The following is a 26,505-nucleotide window of genomic DNA, read 5'->3' on the forward strand; positions in this document are numbered from 1 at the left end:
AGTCTTCCTCAAACTGCTGGGGTTAAATTACCTAAAGGCCAACCTTAATCTTGATCTGTGTAGTTGTTTCAACATTCCAACCACTTACATAAAACCCTGATTTGTATATCTGTCTCTAGCCTACAAAATGCATTAATTTAAACATTGCACATAATAATAGACAATAATTTAATATCCAGCATTTTCTGAAGTTGATTACCTGCACGTGCACTTTCAGGAATTTTCTTTCATCTCTGTGGTTATGCAGACAGCATCTGTGTAAATATCAGTAATTATCCGTGTATACTTCAGACTCTAAGAACTGCCTTGTTAGTCCTAGAATGTTGTATCATGTTAAATGTTATTTTACAGACCTGTCACTCCGAGTGTGTCGATACATGTAAAGGACCTAATCCTGAGGATTGTACCCGCTGTAAACACTACAGAGTCCAAGATGGGTAAGTTTTATTCTCCAATAAAATAAAGCTCTTTGGTTTTTATTCTTTTAACACTTATTTTCTGATGAAAAATTAGCCTGATGCATTTTATTTTGATACATAATTAATCCCCCCTGATTGCAGCCCCTGTGTACAAACCTGCCCGGCGGCATACCGAGTTGACCGTGATTTGTGTGTGCCATGCAGTTCCAACTGTCAGCACTGTGTGACTGTGTCTGGATCAAGAGAACACTGCGAGCAGTGTAAAGGAAACATGATGTCAATAGAGAATGAAGGTTCATGTGTCACTTCCTGTCCACCTGGATTCTTCAAAGGTGCGTAACTCTATTTAGAATCTTTCAATTTATCAAGGGTTTACCAATTCTTGCCACATCTAAAACCAAATGAAGATGCGTCTCTGCAAAGATGTAAATTGTTCTTTCAAATCAATCTTTTGTGAGTAAAATGTTTTAAAATGTAACATATTCAGAGACAGTGATAAAAAATTATAATTGTGAAGACAAGTGAAAAAAGTTTAATGTTCTGCATTAAAACTCAAAATGAAATTACGAGCTAAAACAGAGTAAAGAAGAGAGAAGAAAGGAAAGGATCCAGCTGTTATAAGAGAAATAAATAGAGATCTCATGTTGACAACATTATGTATTAAAGAAATATTGTAGTTTAGATGTTAAGAATTATTTCCTTTGTTCTTCAGTAATTGGTACATAAAGCATGTTGCTTGTTCTCACATACCATGCTAATGTTAAGAATTATTCCTTTTATACTTTTTCTCTGCCAGTTGGTACATCCAGAGTGTGCCGCAGGTGCTCTCAGCAGTGTGAGTTATGTGCTCTTACTGCTAACCACTGCCTCAAATGTGTCGCAGGCATGGTACTTAAAGACAACAAATGTATACTTCCACCTACACTCTGTCCTGAAGGTAAGTTGTATCCCACAATTCCTTTTTTTTTATATACATCTGTATGGAAAATAAAATTGTTGAAATTTTGTTTATATACAACTTATTCACAGTTTTATGAATTTTCTGACAGTGTTGTTTCTAACACTACTAACCTCAGTGAAAGCAAATGTGTTGTGACACCACATCGCGCTGTTATTACATTACACCATGTCGTACATCGCTTCATACTTCATCTGCCCACGGAAAAGTCTTACAAGGTACTGTGAACATGGCTTTACTGCTGTCATATCTTAGCATGACAAACCACTTCTACAACTTACACATCCTCTGTGCTGTATTTGTTAAATAAGGTTCCTTGGTCTGATTTACTAGGTATCTAAAATTAACTATAGCCTATAACGTATTATCTGCTTCTTGGTCTCTAGTTGTGTAAACTTTCCAGTCATATCTTTGGAATCATTGTCATATCTTTAGAAACTCTCAACAGATTTCATATTTTTTGTTCACCTACTTTATTTGGAACTTTAGTCCAAAGGTTTGCATTAACCAGCATGCTTTGCTTCAATTCATTCAGATAGTTCCACAGTTCAGTAATTACAAATTCTGTTTTAATGTTTACATCAACCAATTAGGATTTTTCTCTGTTCCCTCCTAGGTTTTAACAATTTAGGGTCTTGGTCTCCTTGAAGGGCAAAACAGCTGTATGATACAGTTTGTCATTGTTTCTGTCTGATTCTTAATTTGTATTAAAAGGTACTGCTTCCCTGTGTCTTTCGTACAGTCATAAGGTGGTCAAAGGGTCAACGTTGAAGAGCTAAAGGTCACATTTGACAACATCAACGATTTTATCAAACATCTTATCTGCATGGCAGGTGCATTGATGTCTTCCTAGTCTTTACTATTGCCTTTAAGTATCTAATGATTGAAAATAGCCATCAACACATACTACTGTGATCAAGTAGATGTAAAAGGTGTGATATGTTTCAGGTACATACAAGAACAGGATGGGACGCTGCCAGTCATGTGATGTAGGCTGTCGTATCTGTGATGGGCCAGGCCAATGTATTTACTGCAAGAACAACTTCAGGTTTGTTAAATAGCTACAACTTTGTAGGGAAAAGTAGTGGAACCCAATACTGGGAAAAGTTGGTCAATCTGTTGATAGGTAAACTTCATGGTGGAGGAGGTCTTTACGTAATTTTCTATCAATTATCCCATCCCATTTCCGAGGCAAGTCTTCACCAACCTCATCCTGTTCCAAATTAATGTCCTTGCATGAGGACATCTCCACATGTTTATTTATATTTACCCCATGGTATCAGAACATCATGTTCTATATCAGATCATCATGTTCTATATCAGATCATCATGTTCTATATCTCAGATCATCATGTTCTATATCAGATCATCATGTTCTATATCTCAGATCATCATGTTCTATATCTCAGATCATCATGTTCTATATCAGATCATCATGTTCTATATCTCAGATCATCATGTTCTATATCAGATCATCATGTTCTATATCAGATCATCATGTTCTATATCTCAGATCATCATGTTCTATATCAGATCATCATGTTCTATATCAGATCATCATGTTCTATATCAGATCATCATGTTCTATATCAGATCATCATGTTCTATATCAGATCATCATGTTCATATATCTCAGATCATCATGTTCTATATCAGATCATCATGTTCTATATATCAGATCATCATGTTCTATATCTCAGATTCTCATGTTCTATATATATCATGATCTATATCAGATCATCATGTTCTATATCAGATCATCAGTTCATCATATATCATCATGTCATCATGTTCTATATCAGATCATCATGTTCTATATCAGATCATCATGTTCTATATCTCAGATCATCATGTTCTATATCTATATCTATATCAGATCATCATGTTCTATATATCATATCATCATGTTCTATATTCTATATCAGATCATCATGTTCTATATCAGATCATCATGTTCTATATCTCAGATCATCATGTTCTATATCAGATCATCATGTTCTATATCTCAGATCATCATGTTCTATCTCAGATCATCATGTTCTATATCTCAGATCATCATGTTCTATATCAGATCATCATGTTCTATATCTCAGATCATCATGTTCTATATCAGATCATCATGTTCTATATCAGATCATCATGTTCTATATCAGATCATCATGTCAGATCATCATGTTCTATATCAGATCATCATGTTCTATATCAGATCATCATGTTCTATTCAGATATCATCTATATCAGATCATCATCTATATCAGATCATCATGTTCTATATCAGATCATCATCTCAGATCATCATGTTATATCTCAGATCATCATGTTCTATATCAGATCATCATGTCAGATCATCATGTTCTCAGATATCTCAGATCATCATGTTCTATATGTTCTATATCAGATCATCATGTTCTATATCAGATCATCATGTTCTATATCAGATCATCATGTTCTATATCAGATCATCATGTTCTATATCAGATCATCATGTTCTATATCAGATCATCATGTTCTATATCTCAGATCATCATGTTCTATATCAGATCATCATGTTCTATATCTCAGATCATCATGTTCTATATCAGATCATCATGTTCTATATCTCAGATCATCATGTTCTATCTCAGATCATCATGTTCTATATCAGATCATCATGTTCTATATCTCAGATCATCATGTTCTATATCAGATCATCATGTTCTATATCAGATCATCATGTTCTATATCAGATCATCATGTTCTATATCTCAGATCATCATGTTCTATATCAGATCATCATGTTCTATATCAGATCATCATGTTCTATATCTCAGATCATCATGTTCTATATCAGATCATCATGTTCTATATCAGATCATCATGTTCTATATCTCATATCATCATGTTCTATATCAGATCATCATGTTCTATATCTCAGATCATCATGTTCTATATCAGATCATGATGATCATCATGTTCTATATATCAGATCATCATGTTCTATATCAGATCATCATGTTCTATATCAGATCATCATGTTTCAGATCATATCAGATCATCATGTTCTATATCAGATCATCATATATCTCAGATCATTCTATATCATCAGATCATCATGTTCTATATCAGATCATCTATATGTCATCATGTTCTATATCTCAGATCATCATGTTCTATATTCATCATGTTCTATATCAGATCATCATGTTCTATATCTCAGATCATCATGTTCTATATCAGATCATCATGTTCTATATATCATCATGTTCTATATCAGATCATGTTCTATATGTTCTATATGTTCTATATCTCATCAGATCATCATGTTCTATATCATCAGTTCTATATCATCATGTTCTATATCAGATCATCATGTTCTATATCAGATCATCATGTTCTATATCAGATCATCATGTTCTATATATCATCATGTTCTATATATCAGATCATCAGATCAGATCATCATGTTCTATATCAGATCATCATGTTCTATATCAGATCATCATGTTCTATCTCAGATCATCATGTTCTATGTTCTATATCTCAGATCATCATGTTCTATATCTCAGATCATCATGTTCTATATCAGATCATCATGTTCTATATCTCAGATCATCATGTTCTATATCTCAGATCATCATGTTCTATATCTCAGATCATCATGTTCTATATCTCAGATCATCATGTTCTATATCAGATCATCATGTTCTATATCAGATCATCATGTTCTATATCTCAGATCATCATGTTCTATATCTCAGATCATCATGTTCTATATCAGATCATCATGTTCTATATCAGATCATCATGTTCTATATCTCAGATCATCATGTTCTATATCAGATCATCATGTTCTATATCTCAGATCATCATGTTCTATATCTCAGATCATCATGTTCTATTCTATATCATCATGATCATCATGTTCTATATATCTATATCAGATCATCATGTTCTATATCAGATCATCATGTTCTATATCAGATCATCATGTTCTATATCTCAGATCATCATGTTCTATATCTCAGATCATCATGTTCTATATCAGATCATCATGTTCTATATCAGATCATCATGTTCTATATCAGATCATCATGTTCTATATCAGATCATCATGTTCTATATCAGATCATCATGTTCTATATCAGATCATCATGTTCTATATCAGATCATCATGTTCTATATCTCAGATCATCATGTTCTATATCAGATCATCATGTTCTATATCAGATCATCATGTTCTATATCTCAGATCATCATGTCAGATCATCATATCTATATCAGATCATCATGTTCTATATCAGATCATCATGTTCTATATCTATATCAGATCTATATCATGTTCTATATATCACATCATGTTCTATATCTCAGATCATCATGTTCTATATCAGATCATCATGTTCTATATCAGATCATCATGTTCTATATCTCAGATCATCATGTTCTATATCAGATCATCATGTTCTATATCTCAGATCATCATGTTCTATATCAGATCATCATGTTCTATATCTCAGATCATCATGTTCTATATCAGATCATCATGTTCTATTCAGATCATATGTTCTATATCAGATCATCATGTTCTATATCAGATCATCATGTTCTATATATCAGATCATCATGTTCTATATCATGTTCTATATCAGATCATCAGATCATCATGTTCTATATCAGATCATCATGTTCTATATCAGATCATCATGTTCTATATCAGATCATCATGTTCTATATCAGATCATCATGTTCTATATCATATCATGATCATCATGTTCTATATCAGATCATCTATATATCAGATCATCATGTTCTATATCAGATCATCATGTTCTATATCTATATCAGATCATCATGTTCTATATCAGATCATCATGTTCTATATCAGATCATCATGTTCTATATCTCAGATCATCATGTTCTATATCAGATCATCATGTTCTATATCAGATCATCATGTTATATCAGATATCATCAGATCATCATGTTCTATATCAGATCATCATGTTCTATCTCAGATCATCATGTTCTATATCAGATCATCATGTTCTATATCAGATCATCATGTTCTATATATCAGATCATCATGTTCTATATCAGATCATCATGTTCTATATATCAGATCATCATGTTCTATATATCAGATCATCATGTTCTATATATATCAGATCATCATGTTCAGATATATATATATCAGATCATCATGTTCAGATATATATCAGATCATCATGTTCTATATCATGTTCTATATCTCAGATCATCATGTTCTATATCAGATCATCATGTTCTATATCAGATCATCATGTTCTATATCAGATCATCATGTTCTATATCAGATCATCATGTTCTATATCTCAGATCATCATGTTCTATATCAGATCATCATGTTCTATATCAGATCATCATGTTCAGATATATGTTCTATATATCAGATCATCATGTTCTATATCAGATCATCATGTTCTATATCAGATCATCATCATGTTCTATATCAGATCATCATGTTCTATATCTCAGATCATCATGTTCTATATCAGATCATCATGTTCTATATCAGATCATCATGTTCTATATCTCAGATCATCATGTTCTATATCAGATCATCATGTTCTATCTCAGATCATCATGTTCTATCTCAGATCATCATGTTCTATATCAGATCATCATGTTCTATATCTCAGATCATCATGTTCTATATCAGATCATCATGTTCTATATCTCAGATCATCATGTTATATATCAGATCATCATGTTCTATATCTCAGATCATCATGTTCTATATCAGATCATCATGTTCTATATCTCAGATCATCATGTTCTATATATCAGATCAGATACTGGTTTGTAAAGGTAGTGGTGACATTTATTTTATCATTGGTTATACACATTTGATGTATATTCTGTGTACTGTATACTGTGTTATATTCTGTGTACTGTATACTGTGTTATATTCTGTGTACTGTGTTATATTCTGTGTACTGTATACTGTGTTATATTCTGTGTACTGTGTTATATACTGTGTTATATGTTATATTCTGTACTGTATACTGTGTTATATTCTGTGTACTGTACTGTGTTATATTCTGTGTTATATTATACTGTGTTATATTCTGTGTACTGTATACTGTGTTATATTCTGTATACTGTGTGTACTGTATACTGTGTTATATTCTGTGTACTGTACTGTGTTATATACTGTGTTATATTCTGTGTACTGTATACTGTGTTATATTCTGTGTACTGTGTTATATTCTGTGTACTGTATACTGTGTTATATTCTGTGTACTGTGTTATATTCTGTGTACTGTATACTGTGTTATATTCTGTATACTGTGTTATATTCTGTGTACTGTATACTGTGTTATATTCTGTGTACTGTATACTGTGTTATATTCTGTGTACTGTATACTGTGTTATATTCTGTGTACTGTATACTGTGTTATATTCTGTTTACTGTATACTGTGTTATATTCTGTGTACTGTATACTGTGTTATATTCTGTGTACTGTATACTGTGTTATATTCTGTGTACTGTATACTGTGTTATATTCTGTGTACTGTATACTGTGTTATATTCTGTGTACTGTATACTGTGTTATATTCTGTGTACTGTATACTGTGTTATATTCTGTGTACTGTATACTGTGTTATATTCTGTGTACTGTATACTGTGTTATAATCTTTTACAGCTATATCCAGAATGGCAAGTGTGTTCTCACTTGTGAGAAGGGATACTTGCCACATGTTCTACAGATCGCTAACCACCGCGAATGTCGCAAATGTAATCGGGGTAAGTATTTACACATGTATTCTAATTACTGGGAATGTCAAAGTTGTAACCAAGGTAACCAGTCACACGTATCCATGGGTGACATTAAAAATATTGAGAAAATTGTGGATTTTAGATAGAAAGTACACTGATTAGAAGTTATGAGAAAGATGGATTTTTAAGGTTAGGTTTGGTTATGGTGATGATTATGTGTTCCTAGAAATGATACCTTTTTGTAATCATTTGTGTTGTAGGAGTGTGTAACAGCTGTGCCAATGGCTTCAGGATGTCCAACAGTGTTTGTTTCCAGGAGAATGCCTGTAGTACAGACAATTTTTATGACTGGGCTGCTATGGTAGGTACATGTGGTTAAACTTGATGACTCTGGTGATATACAGATAAAATATGAAGCTCTTATGTCTATATGTTGCCCCTATATTGACTGATGTTTGGAGTAACATATGTAGTATTCACCTTGTATATATACCAGTCAGTCCGTCTGTCCAGTTTAAGAAGCATGTCTCAGTCACTGTTTCATGTATAGATACAGAATTTGTGAAACAGGTAAAGCATCTGATGGCAGTGTGTCTTGTACTGAAAGGATGTCTTTGTGACTTTTTTTGACCTTTGACATACACTGTAAATATGGAAGAAAGCAAATTCAGTTTTCCAAAGCATATCGCTGTCACTGGAAAATTTGTCCTCTATCAAACTTCTACTTGACCTTTGACCTTGACCTTCAATTCTACAAGATTACAGCATGATACATTTTTCGAGGGCCTATCTCCGGTATGGTTTCATGTATAGGCTTTGTGTGAGTACACCATATGGAAGAACAATAGCTGGATCTGAACACAGGAACATTTGCTACAAGTTAAATCTATTGGTTTTTCAGATTATAGATTTTTATTGAATGTAATGACTACTCGCCTAAAGTGAAACTACCCTATACAGAGTAGTAGTATATTTATGTCTTTACTTGTCTTTCCAGTCATGTAAAGCATGTCACAAGAACTGCAACACATGTCACGGACCCGAGGCGACCGACTGTAACTCATGTCGAAGCCCACTGATGTTCCACCCCTACCTGCAGGCTTGCCTAGCCTGTTGTGTGGACCCAAACCAGGACACGACTAGCTGCTGTAAATGTGATATCAACAGAGGTACATATTCTCTTGTTCTAATTACTACCACTGGTCCCCAAGCCTCATCATGATGGTGGCTGTAGTTCTAGACTGGTCATAACTGTTTACATATCATTGTTATAGTTCTCTGTTAATGTAGATATCATTGTTATAGTTCTCTGTTAATGTAGATATCATTGTTATAGTTCTCAATGTGATTAATGTTATCATTGTTATAGTTTCTAATGTAGATAATGTAGATATCATTGTGGTAGTTCTCTGTTAATGTAGATATCATTGTGGTAGTTCTCCACTGTTGTAAATCTCCATTGTTATAGTTCTCTGTTAATGTAGATATCATTGTTATAGTTCTCTGTTAATGTAGATATCATTGTTATAGTTCTCTGTTAATGTAGATATCATTGTGGTAGTTCTCTGTTGATGTAGATATCATTGTGGTAGTTCTCTGTTAATGTAGATATCATTGTTATAGTTCTCTGTTAATGTAGATATCATTGTTATAGTTCTCTGTTAATGTAGATATCATTGTTATAGTTCTCTGTTAATGTAGATATCATTGTTATAGTTCTCTGTTAATGTAGATATCATTGTGGTAGTTCTCCACTGTTGTAAATCTCCATTGTTATAGTTCTCTGTTAATGTAGATATCATTGTGGTAGTTAGATATCATTGTTATAGTTCTCTGTTATAGTTCTCTGTTAATGTAGATATCATTGTTATAGTTCTCTCTGTTAATGTAGATATCATTGTGGTAGTTCTCTGTTAATGTAGATATCATTGTTATAGTTCTCTGTTGTGTAGATATCATTGTATAGTTCTCTGTTGATGTAGATATCATTGTTGTAGTTCTCTGTTAATGTAGATATCATTGTTATAGTTCTCTGTTGATGTAGATATCATTGTTATAGTTCTCTGTTGATGTAGATATCATTGTTATAGTTCTCTGTTAATGTCATTGTGGTAGTTCTCTGTTAATGTAGATATCATTGTGGTAGTTCTCTGTTAATGTAGATATCATTGTTATAGTTCTCTGTTAATGTAGATATCATTGTGGTAGTTCTCTGTTAATGTAGATATCATTGTTATAGTTCTCTGTTAATGTAGATATCATTGTTATAGTTCTCTGTTAATGTAGATATCATTGTTATAGTTCTCTGTTAATGTAGATATCATTGTTATAGTTCTCTGTTAATGTAGATATCATTGTTATAGTTCTCTGTTAATGTAGATATCATTGTGGTAGTTCTCTGTTAATGTAGATATCATTGTTATAGTTCTCTGTTAATGTAGATATCATTGTTATAGTTCTCTGTTAATGTAGATATCATTGTGGTAGTTCTCTGTTAATGTAGATATCATTGTTATAGTTCTCTGTTAATGTAGATATCATTGTTAGTTCTCTGTTAATGTAGATATCATTGTTCTCTGTTAATGTAGATATCATTGTTATAGTTCTCTGTTAATGTAGATATCATTGTTATAGTTCTCTGTTAATGTATATCTCATTGTTATAGTTCTCTGTTAATGTAGATATCATTGTTATAGTTCTCTGTTAATGTAGATATCATTGTTATAGTTCTCTGTTAATGTAGATATCATTGTTATAGTTCTCTGTTAATGTAGATATCATTGTTATAGTTCTCTGTTAATGTAGATATCATTGTTATAGTTCTCTGTTAATGTAGATATCATTGTGGTATTGTAGATATCATTGTTATAGTTCTCTGTTAATGTAGATATCATTGTTATAGTTCTTGTGTAGATATCATTGTTATAGTTCTCTGTTAATGTAGATATCATTGTTATAGTTCTCTGTGTAATGTATTGTTATAGTTCTCATTGTTATAGTTCTCTGTTAATGTAGATATCATTGTGGTAGTTTCTCTGTTAATGTAGATATCATTGTTATAGTTCTCTGTTAATGTAGATATCATTGTTATAGTTCTCTGTTAATGTAGATATCATTGTTATAGTTCTCTGTTGATGTAGATATCATTGTTATAGTTCTCTGTTAATGTAGATATCATTGTTATGTTCTCTGTAATGTAGATATCATTGTGGTAGTTCTCTGTTAATGTAGATATCATTGTTATAGTTCTCTATTAATGTAGATATCATTGTTATAGTTCTCTGTTAATGTAGATATCATTGTTATAGTTCTCTGTTAATGTAGATATCATTGTTATAGTTCTCTGTTAATGTAGATATCATTGTTATAGTTCTCTGTTAATGTAGATATCATTGTTTGTTCTCTGTTAATGTAGATATCATTGTTAGTTCTGTTAATGTAGATATCATTGTTATAGTTCTCTGTTAATGTAGATATTAGATATCATTGTAGATATAGTAGTTCTCTGTTAATGTAGATATCATTGTTAGTTCTCTGTTAATGTAGATATCATTGTTATAGTTCTCTGTTAATGTAGATATTATAGTTCTCTGTTAATGTAGATATCATTGTTATAGTTCTCTGTTAATGTAGATATCATTGTGGTAGTTCTCTGTTAATGTAGATATCATTGTTATAGTTCTCATTGTTATAGTTCTCTGTAGATATCATTGTTATAGTTCTCTGTTAATGTAGATATCATTGTTATAGTTCTCTGTTAATGTAGATATCATTGTTATAGTTCTCTGTTAATGTAGATATCATTGTTATAGTTCTCTGTTAATGTAGATATCATTGTTATAGTTCTCTGTTAATGTAGATATCATTGTGGTAGTTCTCTGTTAATGTAGATATCATTGTGGTAGTTCTCTGTTAATGTAGATATCATTGTTATAGTTCTCTGTTAATGTAGATATAGTTCTCTGTTAATGTAGATATCATTGTTATAGTTCTCTGTTAATGTAGATATCATTGTTAGTTCTCTGTTAATGTAGATATCATTGTTATAGTTCTCTGTTAATGTAGATATCATTGTTATAGTTCTCAGTTAATGTAGATATAAATTGTTATAGTTCTCTGTTAATGTAGATATCTGTTCTCTGTTAATGTAGATATCATTGTTATAGTTCTCCAATGTAGATATCATGTAGTTCTCTGTTAATGTAGATCTCATTGTTAAGTTCTCTGTTAATGTAGATATCATTGTTTAGTTCTCATTTGTTGTTAATGTTAGCTTTCCATTGTCATAGTTTTCATTTGTTGTAAAATTCTCATGTTGTAGGTTTCCGTTGTTGGTTTCCATTGTTGTAGATTTCCATTGTTGTAGGTTTCATTGTTGTAGATTTCCATTGTTGTAGATTTCCATTGTTGTAGGTTTCATTGTTGTAGATTTCCATTGTTGTAGGTTTCCATTGTTGTAGATTTCCATTGTTGTAGATTTCCATGTTGTAGATTTCCATTGTTGTAGGTTTGCCATGTTGTAGATTTCCATGTTGTAGATTTCCATTGTTGTAGATTTCCATTGTTGTAGGCTTCCATTGTTGTAGATTTCCATGTTGTAGGTTTCATTGTTGTAGATTTCCATTGTATTGTTGTAGGTTTCCATTGTTGTAGATTTCCATTGTTGTAGGTTTCCATTGTTGTATTTCTCATTTATTGTAGGTTTCCATTGTTGTACTTCTCATTTGTTGTAGATTTCCATTGTTGTAGATTTCCATTGTTGTATTTCTCATGTTGTAGGTTTCCATTGTTGTAGGTTTTCATTGTTGTAGGTTTCCATTGTTGTATTTCTCATTTGTTGTAGTTACTAGAATACAACTCCGCATTATTTCACTCTTGTGCTGAACTTTATAGGTCACTGATCTTAATTAAGGTCACTAATCTTCTAAAATTAAATGATGATTTGATAGTTTTCCCATTATATTTTGTAACATTGATAAAGAATTAATTGTGTATGACTGCAGAATGTTATTTATAGTTTTATGATATAAATCTGTACTTACTAATTTCAGGCAAATGCATTGTGGGCGCCTCTAAAAACAAGACAGGTGAGAACGGATTTGGGGACGCTACTGTCATACTGACTGTAGTGGTCGTGGTGATCGCACTCATCATTGTTCTTTTGGCTGCTGTTATCTTCTTTATGCTCAGAAACAATCAAACAACACTGAATAGAATCCAGGATGAAAAGTTATCATCAGTCAAATATGAAAGGCTAGCTCAAAATGACATTTAAAAGTTGTCATCTTAGTAGAAATAAGATCACCAGTGCCAGAAACACAACAGTAAATAGTATTTAAAAACAAATCTTTTACATTATCAAAGCTTTATATTTACAAATATTTCACATAAATCTGTGAAACAAAAACTATAGCTTGATACTAATTTTTTTTTATTTCTGTATTTGTCTAAGCTAGATTGATGGTCTAATGGACCCTAAGGATTAGAGAATTTTTTTACATATATGGAAGTACTAAGTTCTTTTAATGTATTTATGGTATTTTTTTTCATGATTCAGAAGTTGTGATATATAAAAAAAAGTATTATAGGAAACATTTTAAAGACATAGATTTTATTTATTTGTTATTCGCCTTGATGGTGTGTTGTCATGGCTACATGGCCCAGTAGTGCTTGGTTTGTGTACAAGTTTCATCCTGGTAACATAACCGCAATGTGCTTGGTTTGACTGTTTAACTGTGAACTATTAACATAACATTGTTCTTGTTTGTATATGTGTCCTCCCAGAATATGCATTTTCAAAATTCCATTGAAATTAACTGATATCAACTATAAATATGGAAGTTGAGCTCTTCATGGATATACATGAATTTATTTCATTCCTGTTCAACAGATTCCTTGATTGTTCTCAGTGTTTTAGAGATTTACTCTCTCCTGTCAGATTTCATCATGCATGGCAGGTTGTTCTATAGACTAGCAGAATTTACCTGGAACTTGGTTTGTCAATTAAATGTTTACAATGAATGCCATTAGTTCCAGTGTACAGTTATACACCATATGGGCAACACTAGCTGTAAGAGGCATATAATTAACAGTGGGACTCCCATGACCACAGTCATTGACTTTCAGGTGTTCAAGTGCTGCTATTAATATATCCAGGTGGGAGATGTGTAATTTTAGTGGTATTACTCAGTGAAATCTGTCTTGTCCACTACCTGTGTTATCAAAAAAATGATCTGTTATCCTCTCATGCTCTACAGTCGTCTTTTGAGGCAGATTTCACTGTAGATACTACAATGTTTTTAATATTGATTGTGTAAATGATTGAATAGAAATTATTATAACAGCCATTTCACAGACGTTGAAATGTGTGATGTACTTGATCTGATAGTAGATTGTGTAAATATGTGTACACACTTGCCTGTGTGCCTATATAGGCAGATTATTATGTTGTATGAAAAGATGTATTACAGCCTTGCGAACGTTTATGAAACAGGACACAGCTTGTGTGGTACATGCCTTACAGAGATAGCTTCAGACTGCGCACTTTACTTTCTCATTTGTATATATCTGAGCACACATCCTTCTCATAGCATTCGCATCAAAGGTATAGCTTTTTGACTGAGTGCATCTCCATGCACTCAATTGATTGAGGAGGGTTCTACACATTGGAAAGAAGAACCTCTCTGTCTGTTTGTTAACATTTATTCCAGGATGTTATCCAAACTTATTTTATGAATGACGACTTTATCTAGTCTGTAAGAAAAGCCGTTTATATGTGGACAGTGTGTTATACCGTATGTGTGTGCTACAGATGGACAGGATTGTTTGTGCATTGTTTATGGCGTGTGATTGGCTGTGTGGGTTAAAATGACCCGTTTCTATTTTGATGTTGTTTATTTTCACTCTACCACAGTTTTATGTGATGGAGATTTTCACACTGTTTAGTTGTTAACATATTATCATCAATCACAATTTCCCAGTTAGACCCGTTAACATAACACTGATATATTGTTGAAGTTGTTTGTTTCAGTAAGTGCCATGTTACTGATGTGTTGTGTGTCTAGATTTTAGAAAATTGTGCTAAGAGTTTCTTTTTAAACAGTTCATTACTGAAGAAATTTCAATAATACATTAACAAGAAAAATTTCTCATTCATGGAGACATAACATTTTTATTTGAATATATGTATATGTGTAAAAAAAAATTACCAGTTATAATTTATCCCTCTGTTGTGACAAGAGTGTTAAGAAACCATCACAAAGTCATATTATACTGATGAACAGGTCTAAACATCTTGTCTGCTGTGTTTGTTATTAGTGTGCCATTTTTTAATGTTCCATTTGTGATGTTTTTCACATATTTATATTGTTGTTAACGCTGGACACAGGATTTGGTGTACGTATGTGTGAACTCTGTAGACCTGTCACTGCCTGTGGACGTTTCTTTTCCAAGATATGTGACCACCATCATTTCCATGGCCTATGATACTTAGATATGCATTTTCTAGGATAAAGAATTTTTTGTTTTAATTGCGACATCAGGTTGCTGATGAGAGAATATTTGATCTTTACGTAAGAGTCTAAAATTGAGTGCTAGAGTCAAAGTTCAAGATATACTGTATCAGACAGGGTCATCCCTAATCTGCACCATAGAAGTTATTTCCAATACCTTCTCAAGATAGATTGGCATTGATGAATACAAGACGAAACAATGAATTATCAATAATTTAGTTCTTAATTCATTCCCATTCCTATCGAGATACACATGGAAAAGACCTCCAACACACCTGAGAGATCTACAGATTGGTGTCGGGTACAGGTAGTTTAGGTATATAAAACTTGTGGTAGTTATATGTGCCACCAAACAGTTCACATGATGGTGCTGAGATCTTGTACTACCAGATGACTGATTTGATGGTGCCAAGATTTTGTTTCTCTCCCCAACAGCTTGGATAAAGGAGCCAAGATCTTGAACTACCAAACAGCTGACTTGATAGTGCTAAGATCTGCTACCTAACAGTTAGCATGATGGTGTTGAGATCTTTTCTAGCCTAACCACTAGCTTGATAGTGTTGAGATCTTGTAGTATCTAACAACTGAGTTGATGGTGTTGAGATCTTGTACTATCAAACAGCTGAGTTGATAGTGTTGAGATCTTGTACTATCTAACAGCTGACTTGATGGTGTTGAGATCTTGTACTATCTAACAACTGGCTTGATGGTGCAGAGATCTTGTACTGTTTAACAGCTGGCTTGAAGGTGTTGAGATCTTGTATTATCTAACAGCTGGCTTGATAGTGTTGAGATCTTGTACTGTCTAACAGCTGACTTGATGGTGTTGAGATCTTGTACTATCTAACAGCTGGCTTGAAGGTGTTGAGATCTTGTATTATCTAACAGCTGGCTTGATAGTGTTGAGATCTTGTACTATCTAACAGCTGACTTGATGGTGTTGAGATCTTGTACTATCTAACAACTGGCTTGATGGTGCAGAGATCTTGTACTGTTTAACAGCTGGCTTGAAGGTGTTGAGATCTTGTATTATCTAACAGCTGGCTTGATAGTGTTGAGATCTTGTACTGTCTAACAGCTGACTTGATGGTGTTGAGATCTTGTACTATCTAACAGCTGACTTGATGGTGCTGAGATCTTGTACTGTTTAACAGCTGACTTGATGGTGTTGAGATCTTGTACTATCTAACAGCTGGCTTGATGGTGTTGAGATCTTGTACTGTTTAACAGCTGAGTTGATGGTGTTGAGATCTTGTACTACCTAACAGCTGGCTTGATGGTGTTGAGATCTTGTACAACCTAATAGCTGGCTTGATGGTGCTAAGATCTTGTACTGTCTAACAGCTGACTTGATAGTGCTGAGATCTTGTACTACCTAACAGCTGACTTGATGGTGCTGAGATCTTGTACTGTTTAACAGCTGACTTGATGGTGTTGAGATCTTGTACTATCTAACAGCTGGCTTGATGGTGTTGAGATCTTGTACTGTTTAACAGCTGAGTTGATGGTGTTGAGATCTTGTACTGTTTAACAGCTGAGTTGATGGTGCTGAGATCTTGTACTACCTAACAGCTGGCTTGATGGTGCTAAGATCTTGTACTGTCTAACAGCTGACTTGATAGTGCTGAGATCTTGTACTACCTAACAGCTGGCTTGATGGTGTTGAGATCTTGTACTACCTAACAGCTGGCTTGATGGTGTTGAGATCTTGTACTATCTAACAGCTGGCTTGATGGTGTTGAGATCTTGTACTGTTTAACAGCTGACTTGATGGTGTTGAGATCTTATACTGTTTAACAGTTAGCTTGATGGTGTTGAGATCTTGTACTATCTAACAGCTGGCTTGATGGTGTTGAGATCTTGTACTGTTTAACAGCTGACTTGATGGTGTTGAGATCTTATACTTTTTAACAGTTAGCTTGATGGTGCTGAGATCTTGTACTATCTAACAGCTGACTTGATGGTGCTGAGATCTTGTACTGTTTAACAGCTGGCTTGATGGTGTTGAGATCTTGTACTATCTAACAGCTGGCTTGATGGTGTTGAGATCTTGTACTGTTTAACAGCTGAGTTGATGGTGTTGAGATCTTGTACTGTTTAACAGCTGAGTTGTTGGTGCTGAGATCTTGTACTACCTAACAGCTGGCTTGATGGTGCTAAGATCTTGTACTGTCTAACAGCTGACTTGATAGTGCTGAGATCTTGTACTACCTAACAGCTGGCTTGATGGTGTTGAGATCTTGTACTACCTAACAGCTGACTTGATGGTGTTGAGATCTTGTACTATCTAACAGCTGGCTTGATGGTGTTGAGATCTTGTACTGTTTAACAGCTGACTTGATGGTGTTGAGATCTTATACTGTTTAACAGTTAGCTTGATGGTGTTGAGATCTTGTACTATCTAACAGCTGGCTTGATGGTGTTGAGATCTTGTACTGTTTAACAGCTGACTTGATGGTGTTGAGATCTTATACTGTTTAACAGTTAGCTTGATGGTGCTGAGATCTTGTACTATCTAACAGCTGGCTTGATGGTGTTGAGATCTTGTACTGTTTAACAGCTGACTTGATGGTGTTGAGATCTTATACTGTTTAACAGTTAGCTTGATTTTGTTGAGATCTTGTACTATCTAACAGCTGGCTTGATGGTGTTGAGATCTTGTACTATCTAACAGCTAGCTTGATGGTGTTGAGATCTTGTACTGTTTAACAGCTGACTTGATGGTGTTGAGATCTTATACTGTTTAACAGTTAGCTTGATTTTGTTGAGATCTTGTACTATCTAACAGCTGGCTTGATGGTGTTGAGATCTTGTACTGTTTAACAGCTGACTTGATGGTGTTGAGATCTTATACTGTTTAACAGTTAGCTTGATGGTGCTGAGATCTTGTACTATCTAACAGCTGGCTTGATGGTGTTGAGATCTTGTAATACCTGACAGCTGACTTGATGGTGTTGAGATCTTATACTGTTTAACAGTTAGCTTGATGGTGTTGAGATCTTGTACTGTTTAACAGCTGACTTGATGGTGTTGAGATCTTATACTGTTTAACAGTTAGCTTGATGGTGCTGAGATCTTGTACTATCTAACAGCTGGCTTGATGGTGTTGAGATCTTGTAATACCTGACAGCTGACTTGGTGGTGTTGAGATCTTATACTGTTTAACAGTTAGCTTGATGGTGTTGAGATCTTGTACTATCTAACAGCTGGCTTGATGGTGTTGAGATCTTGTACTGTTTAACAGTTAGCTTGATGGTGCTGAGATCTTGTACTATCTAACAGCTGACTTGATGGTGTTGAGATCTTATACTGTTTAACAGCTGGCTTGATGGTGTTGAGATCTTGTACTATCTAACAACTGGCTTGATGATGATGAGATCTTGTACTATCTAACAGCTGGCTTGATGGTGTTGAGATCTTGTACTATCTAACAACTGGCTTGATGATGATGAGATCTTGTACTATCTAACAGCTGGCTTGATGGTGTTGAGATCTTGTACTATCTAACAACTGGCTTGATGATGATGAGATATTGTACTATCTAACAGCTGGCTTGATGGTGTTGAGATCTTGTACTGTTTAACAGCTGGCTTGATGGTGTTGAGATCTTGTACTGTTTAACAGTTAGCTTGATGGTGTTGAGATCTTGTAATACCTGACAGTTGACTTTATGGTACTTAGGTCTAAGATGTAGTCCAAATTAATCTGACATACATTTGGTTGTTTTGATATCAGTCTAGAGTTTACGCCAGACCAATATTAGATAAATGATGATAGAATGTCAGAATGATTTAGATATGTTTGGTTGTGGTAGTAGAAGGGATTTGGTTTTACTGTGACTTTCTTCATTAGATAGTAAATGGCCTGTGCCTTTTGATGTATTACCTCTGAAACATGTCAGTACCAACATCATAACGCAGTAGTTAGAACCTGCTTAATACATTCTCATGGACAGTATTTTAAAATTTACATGTGGTGTAGTAGCTTTAATAAATTTTTCCTGTTTTCTTTTCAGCCCAAGTTCACACCATTTTACACTGACAATAAATTTAGTGTGGTGGGAAACTCTTTCAAACTTAAATGGCTATAAGGTAGCAATGTATACATACGTTGGCCATAATCATTGGTTATGATTAATCCTTTCTGTTCACTTAAATACTTAGAGGATATCGTGATAGTATCAGAAGTATACAAGAAGAATGACCCAATCCCTGAACTTTAAAGCTCCAACAAAGATCTGCTGAAGCAGAGGAAATGATGTGAAGCTGGTAATGTTAGATCTTCATTATTCCTGTCATCCTTTCAATGAACTTTATTTTATCAGAACATCAGGAAATGACTTCCTAGGCTTTGGGGCCAGGTTCTCAAATATGACAGGTGTTTTTCTAAAATGAGTTATTGAAAGTTGTAGGTATATAAAAATTGTATATGCAGTTTTGATCATGAACACTTCTCCTTGTTAATTACAGAGAGGAAAAATTGGCTGGTCCAATGGCTCAACTCCAATACTGGGTGAGCAAAAACAGAATCTGAGTTTGTATTGTTTCGTTCTGCAAATGTGGGATCTTTCACCGTATAACCATGCAGTGCATCAATGTGTTATTCATAGTGGTACATAAGTAGTCATCCCAGGTTTATGAAACCTGAGGTTGCATTGACCTCTGACCCTTTCATTTCAATATGACAGGGTGAAAGATCTGTGCTTGACATGACCTTTGACCCTTTCATTTGAAGATAAATGGATACAGTAGCTTGACCTTATGGCATGCTTATATACCAAGACAATGAAAGGGTTATAGGTTATTTGGTGCATGAATATGGTTGCTGGTGCAACCAAGAAGTGGGCAATCAAGTACTAAGGTTTAATAATCATTGTTTACATCATGTGGGTTACTGAGATCATCATTAAAATGTTATTGGCAAAATCGTTAAATAAGTACATGATTCACTATAAATATCAGAAATTGAGATTTTCTCAAAATAATCAAATTTGCAGAAAAAAAGATGAAAGCTTATATATTTGCATGGCATTAATGAAGTGAAGAATGGAAGACAAACAAAAGACTACTTTTAAGTGTATGAAAGATCTTTGTTCAGGGTTTGCTAATCTTTCAATATACTTGTGATTTTATAAAAGATTTAAACATTCAATAAATTCTAATAGATTGCTGTTTCCTTTGTTTGCATGGGTTTGTTAATTGACGGTTGAGCTGTTGTAGTTGGATACTAACATAATTATACCTAAGTAACATAACCCCTGTTCAGTAGTATGCCAAGCTTCTAGAAAACTAGAAAGAATTGGCCATTTTGATCTCTTTCATATAAAAGTTTGTATTCCATGTCAATCACATGCTTTAATCTATAGCCATGATGTTGCTGTGTTGAGTTACGTCATTTTCTTGTACTGAACTGTCTGAACAAATCAGATGAAAAACAGAAGCAATTTTCTGTAAGATAACTGCAAATCTACGTGAAAAATGAAGGCAAAAAAACAAAAAGTTTTTGATCTCTTCAATTATCACAACTCTCACTGCATATTTAGCTTCAATTCAAGTTTTGTTATCAATGATATCAATGCTGACATCTCAGATGTTATAGAATGCAGGATATTCATGTGTATAAACATTGATCATTGCCTATCAGAAATCCTTTGTTGTTTTGTGTGGAGATGTTACTGGATTGTGTCTCCTGATGTGTCCTTATTAAAACTCTATATATTGAAGAGTTCAGTTTCACCGTCCTACTGACAGGGTATGGTTGGTGTATTGTATGTGTCGAGACCCATTCACTGTGATATGTAATAGCATGATACACTGACACAGCCCAAAGAATATTAACGTCGGATTTTCAATTGACTATAAGAGAGATTACCTCCCTTGGATATGGAGCTCCAGTCATTGTCCTTGCACAGTGTTAACATAACATTCAGACAGCAGGACTAACATATCTGCCACTATTAACCTTGATGTTGGCATTATCTGTGGACTCTCTAAATTCTGAAATTTGTGCAAATTTTTTTTTTGAAGAAAATGGCTTTTAAACCCCAAATTTCGCAAACTTTACATAACCTATGTTAATTTGATGGGGATTTGTCAGAACTTTTCCAATTTCAAAAAATAAAAGTGCTCAAATAACCTTGACAAAGAATGCAAGAAAAATTGTGTTACTATTTACATGGCATATCGAAAGCCCAGAAAACATATTAGACATTGTAAAATGAAATTTTACTCTAACAGGCATTTTGTATTATACCTAATCCTCCTAGTGCAAATTATTGTAAACTGCATTGTCTTTGTCTCACAAAATGCCATGTATTCTGCATGAGAAATTTAGCAGAATAAAAAAAAATAGAAATATGTAAGAAAAAATCATGTTTAAGCTTACAGTGTAGTCAAATATCGTTTTATGATGAGAGATTTTGAAGTATTCAGTTTTATCTATTTTTTTTTATCTGTTCTGAATATTCTGAAGAAATTTGTATGAACTTAATTGTGTGCATATGCAAATAGTGTCAGAAGTTTTAAGAAATTGAAAAAAATGATTCACCAATTGATGTCTATGTCAATATTGTATTTATGATGATTCTGTGCTGGAATTATTTTCATGCTGCAGTTTTGTTTAAAATGTCAAATGATCAAATCAAATTACTTCTAAGTCTTAGATATTTGTAGGTGTCATTTGTCCTTGACCTATTACCAATGCTATAAATAGACTTCATCATTACCATGGTTACAGGAGGATTATAATTAGCATTTGCGGTATCTAAAATATAGTTCTCCATGGAGACTTTTGAGGATATTTTCCCTGTGCTCCATCCTTAGTCATTCTTGTTTTGACAAATATGCAGTTTAGCATCATACTTACTGACCATTTTGAATTTTTTTTTAAATATTTAAAATTTAGGCTTCAGAAAAATACATATTCATTCCTTCTTCTCACAAACTAAAATCATAAAAACAACAAATCTTAAGTTGTTGTTTCAGGTGGACAAATTGAATTTTTGACATTAGAAACAGTTTGGAAGATTTAAACAAAAATTGGTTATTAAACATTTAAAATTGATCCTGAAAATCTGGAATCTTTCTTCGTAATAGGGAGTGTTGGTAAGTATGATGTATATCTATACCAATACAGGGGAAAATGAAAAATAATCATGGGTATATTGGTGTTTATCTGTCTACCAATCAGGACATTAACACTGACCAAATATCAACATTATCTAGTCTACATACCGAGTCACTTTGTTGCTGTCCTTTCACGGACTCACTTTCACTCGCATTTATTCTTCAATTAAAATTTAGCCATTTCACTTATATTTAAAGTAAACAGTCTCATTGATTACTTTTTAATGATGAGAACTGAATCATTTTGATTGCAGTCGACAGTAAAATTTACTTACCTTGATAAATGTACTTACATAAAAATGAGTCATTTATGTTGTTCTTCCTTGCAAGACTGAATCACTTGAAGATTTTTGAATTTGAATGTATTCCAGATGAAACATTATTTGTATTAAAGTTTAGTTCCAATTGGTGATACATCACAAAGTGTGTGCTGTGTAGACTGCCTCACATTGACTCACCTTTATAAGAATCCAGTTTTGAAGTTTCAGATAGCACCTTTGATATTCATGATATTCTGTGTTATTTTTAAAATTTTTAACTTAAAAACAGGTTTGAGCCTGTATATGATTTTACTTAATCAGACAGCATTGTGCATATCATTGTAGTTTTTGTGATAGTCATTTTGGGGAGTTAGTGGATATATTGATTGTATTTTCAAACATGCATGTAACTTCATTACAAACTTTATAAATATTTACATGTTAGTCATCTTATGTTCCTGTTATTGCCTAATCAGAGCTTTTACATATAATGGTGAGCTTCAAATCCATCTTTTTTCAAATTACTTTTAATATGTATACTAGATTCAGAGATACAAATTAATAGAACTGAATTATTAGAAGAGATCTGCTCAGCCAGATTTTGAGAAAGTTGTATGAGTCGAGTTGTTAAGCATTCATATGTGAAGTCACCCATGGACAAACCACGGTCCATTTCAACTTATCATCCTTCCGTTTGAGAGTAGATTTGAAATTGTATGTGAGCGAAGAAGTATCTGACTGAGGTAGTGTGTAATTACTTATCACATCTGTGAAAACTGTCCTCATGGACACCATAGAAACTGTTCGAAATTAATTCTTGATGAGAGAGACTGTTTTCTCAAAACACACGGTAGAAGTTCATTAAAAGTTTGTAAAATAGTGAGTGTTAAATTCAGGGGTACTGATTTAGGGGCTACAACTCCAGCATGGAAAGATTGATGAAACTAAGCTCTGTCAATCATAGGTATCGATGAATTTCTGTATTAAAGTTCTTCAACCATGATGGTTCATTAAAAAAAGTGGAAAGAAACGCTTTCATATCAAAAGGAAATAAATCTGACCACAGCTGTTCCCCTCAGAAATATGTTTGGATCACATCAATAAAACAGCAGATGGAACAAAAGTAGAATCAGTACTTTCTAATGATCCATTTTCTCATGTTAAGATATATCTCTTACAGTTAATTTTTATTCTCGTTTATTTTCTAATGGTTTCCATGTCATTCTTTGTGTGATTGGTGTATGGAAGTCATATTAAGGTAATTTTAATTGGCGTCTGTGATCTTACAAAGAAGGTCTGGTGTTTTTTTTTTTTTTATATTTAATTTTACATGTATTTTGATGTGTCTATATATCATATAATGATTGTATAATATGAATGGTCATTACAATATTTTCACAAAATCACGTGTAGAGACAACACAATGATGAAATATCAGATGGGAAATTGTTGAACAGTTTTAATCGATTTTATTGGAGTCATTTTTCTGATGAGAAAAAATATTGTAGAAAATATATTTTTGCAATATCACTGTAATCACATGTATTATGTAATATTTATGTACCATGGAAATGAATAATATTATTGTTTGCACAAAATATGGTGTTTGCTTGTTTGTTAGAATCTGAGTTTCACGAAAACAGAGCTTTATAGCATTTTCACGGAGAAATATTCAGATATTGAAGACAAAGTGAAGAATACAAAAGACATACGCAGTTCAAACTACAAAAGAAGTGAGGTATTCTTCACATCGACTTGCGCAGTTGAATTGAAGTAAAGTTTCATATCGGGATTGATCTTGGTGACGTTTTAAATAATTTGTCTAGTGAAGTACAAACTCCAGTCACACCAATGACATTTAGGCATTAAAAGTATCTGCTATTTAACTCCTTTTATTGTGACCTTCAACTTGAAGCAGTTTCTTGTATTGAGTATATAACCACAGAAACAAAAATATCTAAAATTAAGAAGAAAAACCTGAGTGTTAAGAGTGACAAAAATTCCTCTCATTATCATTATGGGCATTTTGGGTCTCCTGAGACAAAAATCTCACAACGAGAGATTGATTGCCTTTTGTCATGCATTGTGTTCCATTAAAATTTGTAAGCATTTTCAACTTTTTCTGGAATACTCCATTACCAGTTCAATACAATTTTGCAGAAATCTTCCAATGCCAAAGGTGAACCAAAACTATAAATCATATGACCCCCATCCCGAGGGGCATGTGGGGCAGGTCAAAAAGGGTTCAAATAGATTGAAATTTCAAAAATCTTCTCTATATCTAAGTATGGTAAAAGCAAACACTTTTCATGGATGGAAGCATCTTAGGTGCTTTACCAAAATTATAATAGGAAAATTGCATTTTTGAGCATAATTTCAATTTGGTTAGAATTATTATTTCATGCTGTCATTTTGATGATAAAGCACAAATTGACTATGGCTGACCCCCAAGGACTGAAGGATGGGGCCAAAAAGAGTAAAGTTGACTGAAATTTCCAAAACTCTTCCCAATATGCAAATATGGTAGAATAAAATACTTTTCATGAATGGAAGAGTTTATATAGGAAAAGTACATCATAAGTGTAATTTGTTTTAATTCAAACATTGTTTAATGTTTTACAGTTTACACTTACACTGTACATTGTATGTACACTGTAATGTTAGTACGAGTTATCTTACTTTGCTTAAAAGTTTCTATGACATGTTCCAAGAATGAGAACATTGTAACCTGGACTGTTAATGCCCTTTGGGCCTCTTGTTAAGAAGTGTATTCATTTTTCACTTTTTCAAGTATTTGTTGACTAAGGCTGACAGCCAAAATTAATTCCTAACAGACGCAGTACCAATGACACAACATGTGAAATTACAGTTCATCATTACCATTCAACAATGAGAAAATAAAGGTTAATTGAAAATTTTGAGAGAAAGGACCATTACTCTGAACAATGTAAGCAGGCCAGACCATGATGTGGCCTTATCTACCACAATACCTGTATACATTGTATAGCAGTTCAATATCCCCATCCAGCTCTAAGAAAATGAATGGGAACTGGTAACTTCTTAAAACAGGTTCCAGGGCCATTTCCCTAAAGAATACATAGTTAACAACTGTGCCACCACTCCTGGGTAGCTAGGTAACACCTCAGCCCTTCATCAGGGTTCAATTCCTGCAACGAACATAAAAAGTCACCTACCGGACCACATGGGTTTTCACCGGATTCTCAGGTTCCCTACACAGTAAGACCCCTTACACACTTCGCCAGGCCAATAAGAGTGATAAATATAAACCAGAAAAAAACATATTTAACAAATGTTGTAAAAAAAATATGTTTTGATTTAATATGCCAACCAGAATCACATATAAACCTGAATCTTAATACATAAAACAAGAAGCCTAATAGGTATGCATCAATCACCTGCTCAGTAGCTTGCATACACAAGATTAGCTGGAAAGTTTAAGAAATCTTCATACTGGCTCCATACTAAACACTGAT

The 26,505-nt window shown here is 33.3% G+C and overlaps 1 protein-coding gene across 1 annotated transcript in view; it reads left to right on the plus strand.

The window, feature by feature from the left end:
• LOC132553035 (furin-like protease kpc-1) overlaps positions 1 to 24,603 on the plus strand; it is a 74,993-nt gene extending 50,390 nt beyond the window's left edge. Inside the window, exons 14-22 of the mRNA XM_060217239.1 lie at positions 352 to 437; positions 561 to 751; positions 1,216 to 1,356; positions 2,326 to 2,425; positions 8,043 to 8,143; positions 8,377 to 8,477; positions 9,114 to 9,285; positions 13,168 to 13,203; positions 20,097 to 24,603. Of these exons, the coding sequence (XP_060073222.1) occupies positions 352 to 437; positions 561 to 751; positions 1,216 to 1,356; positions 2,326 to 2,425; positions 8,043 to 8,143; positions 8,377 to 8,477; positions 9,114 to 9,285; positions 13,168 to 13,203; positions 20,097 to 20,143 (975 nt within the window). The 3' untranslated portion in view covers positions 20,144 to 24,603. The remainder of the gene's footprint in view (positions 1 to 351; positions 438 to 560; positions 752 to 1,215; positions 1,357 to 2,325; positions 2,426 to 8,042; positions 8,144 to 8,376; positions 8,478 to 9,113; positions 9,286 to 13,167; positions 13,204 to 20,096) is intronic.
• The last annotated feature ends 1,902 nt before the right edge of the window (positions 24,604 to 26,505 follow it).

The sequence above is a fragment of the Ylistrum balloti genome, unplaced genomic scaffold (genome assembly GCF_031769215.1).
Source record: "Ylistrum balloti isolate Yb309-2 unplaced genomic scaffold, AGI_CSIRO_Ybal_v1 Utg370292, whole genome shotgun sequence".
NCBI classification, from domain to species: Eukaryota; Metazoa; Mollusca; class Bivalvia; order Pectinida; family Pectinidae; genus Ylistrum; species Ylistrum balloti.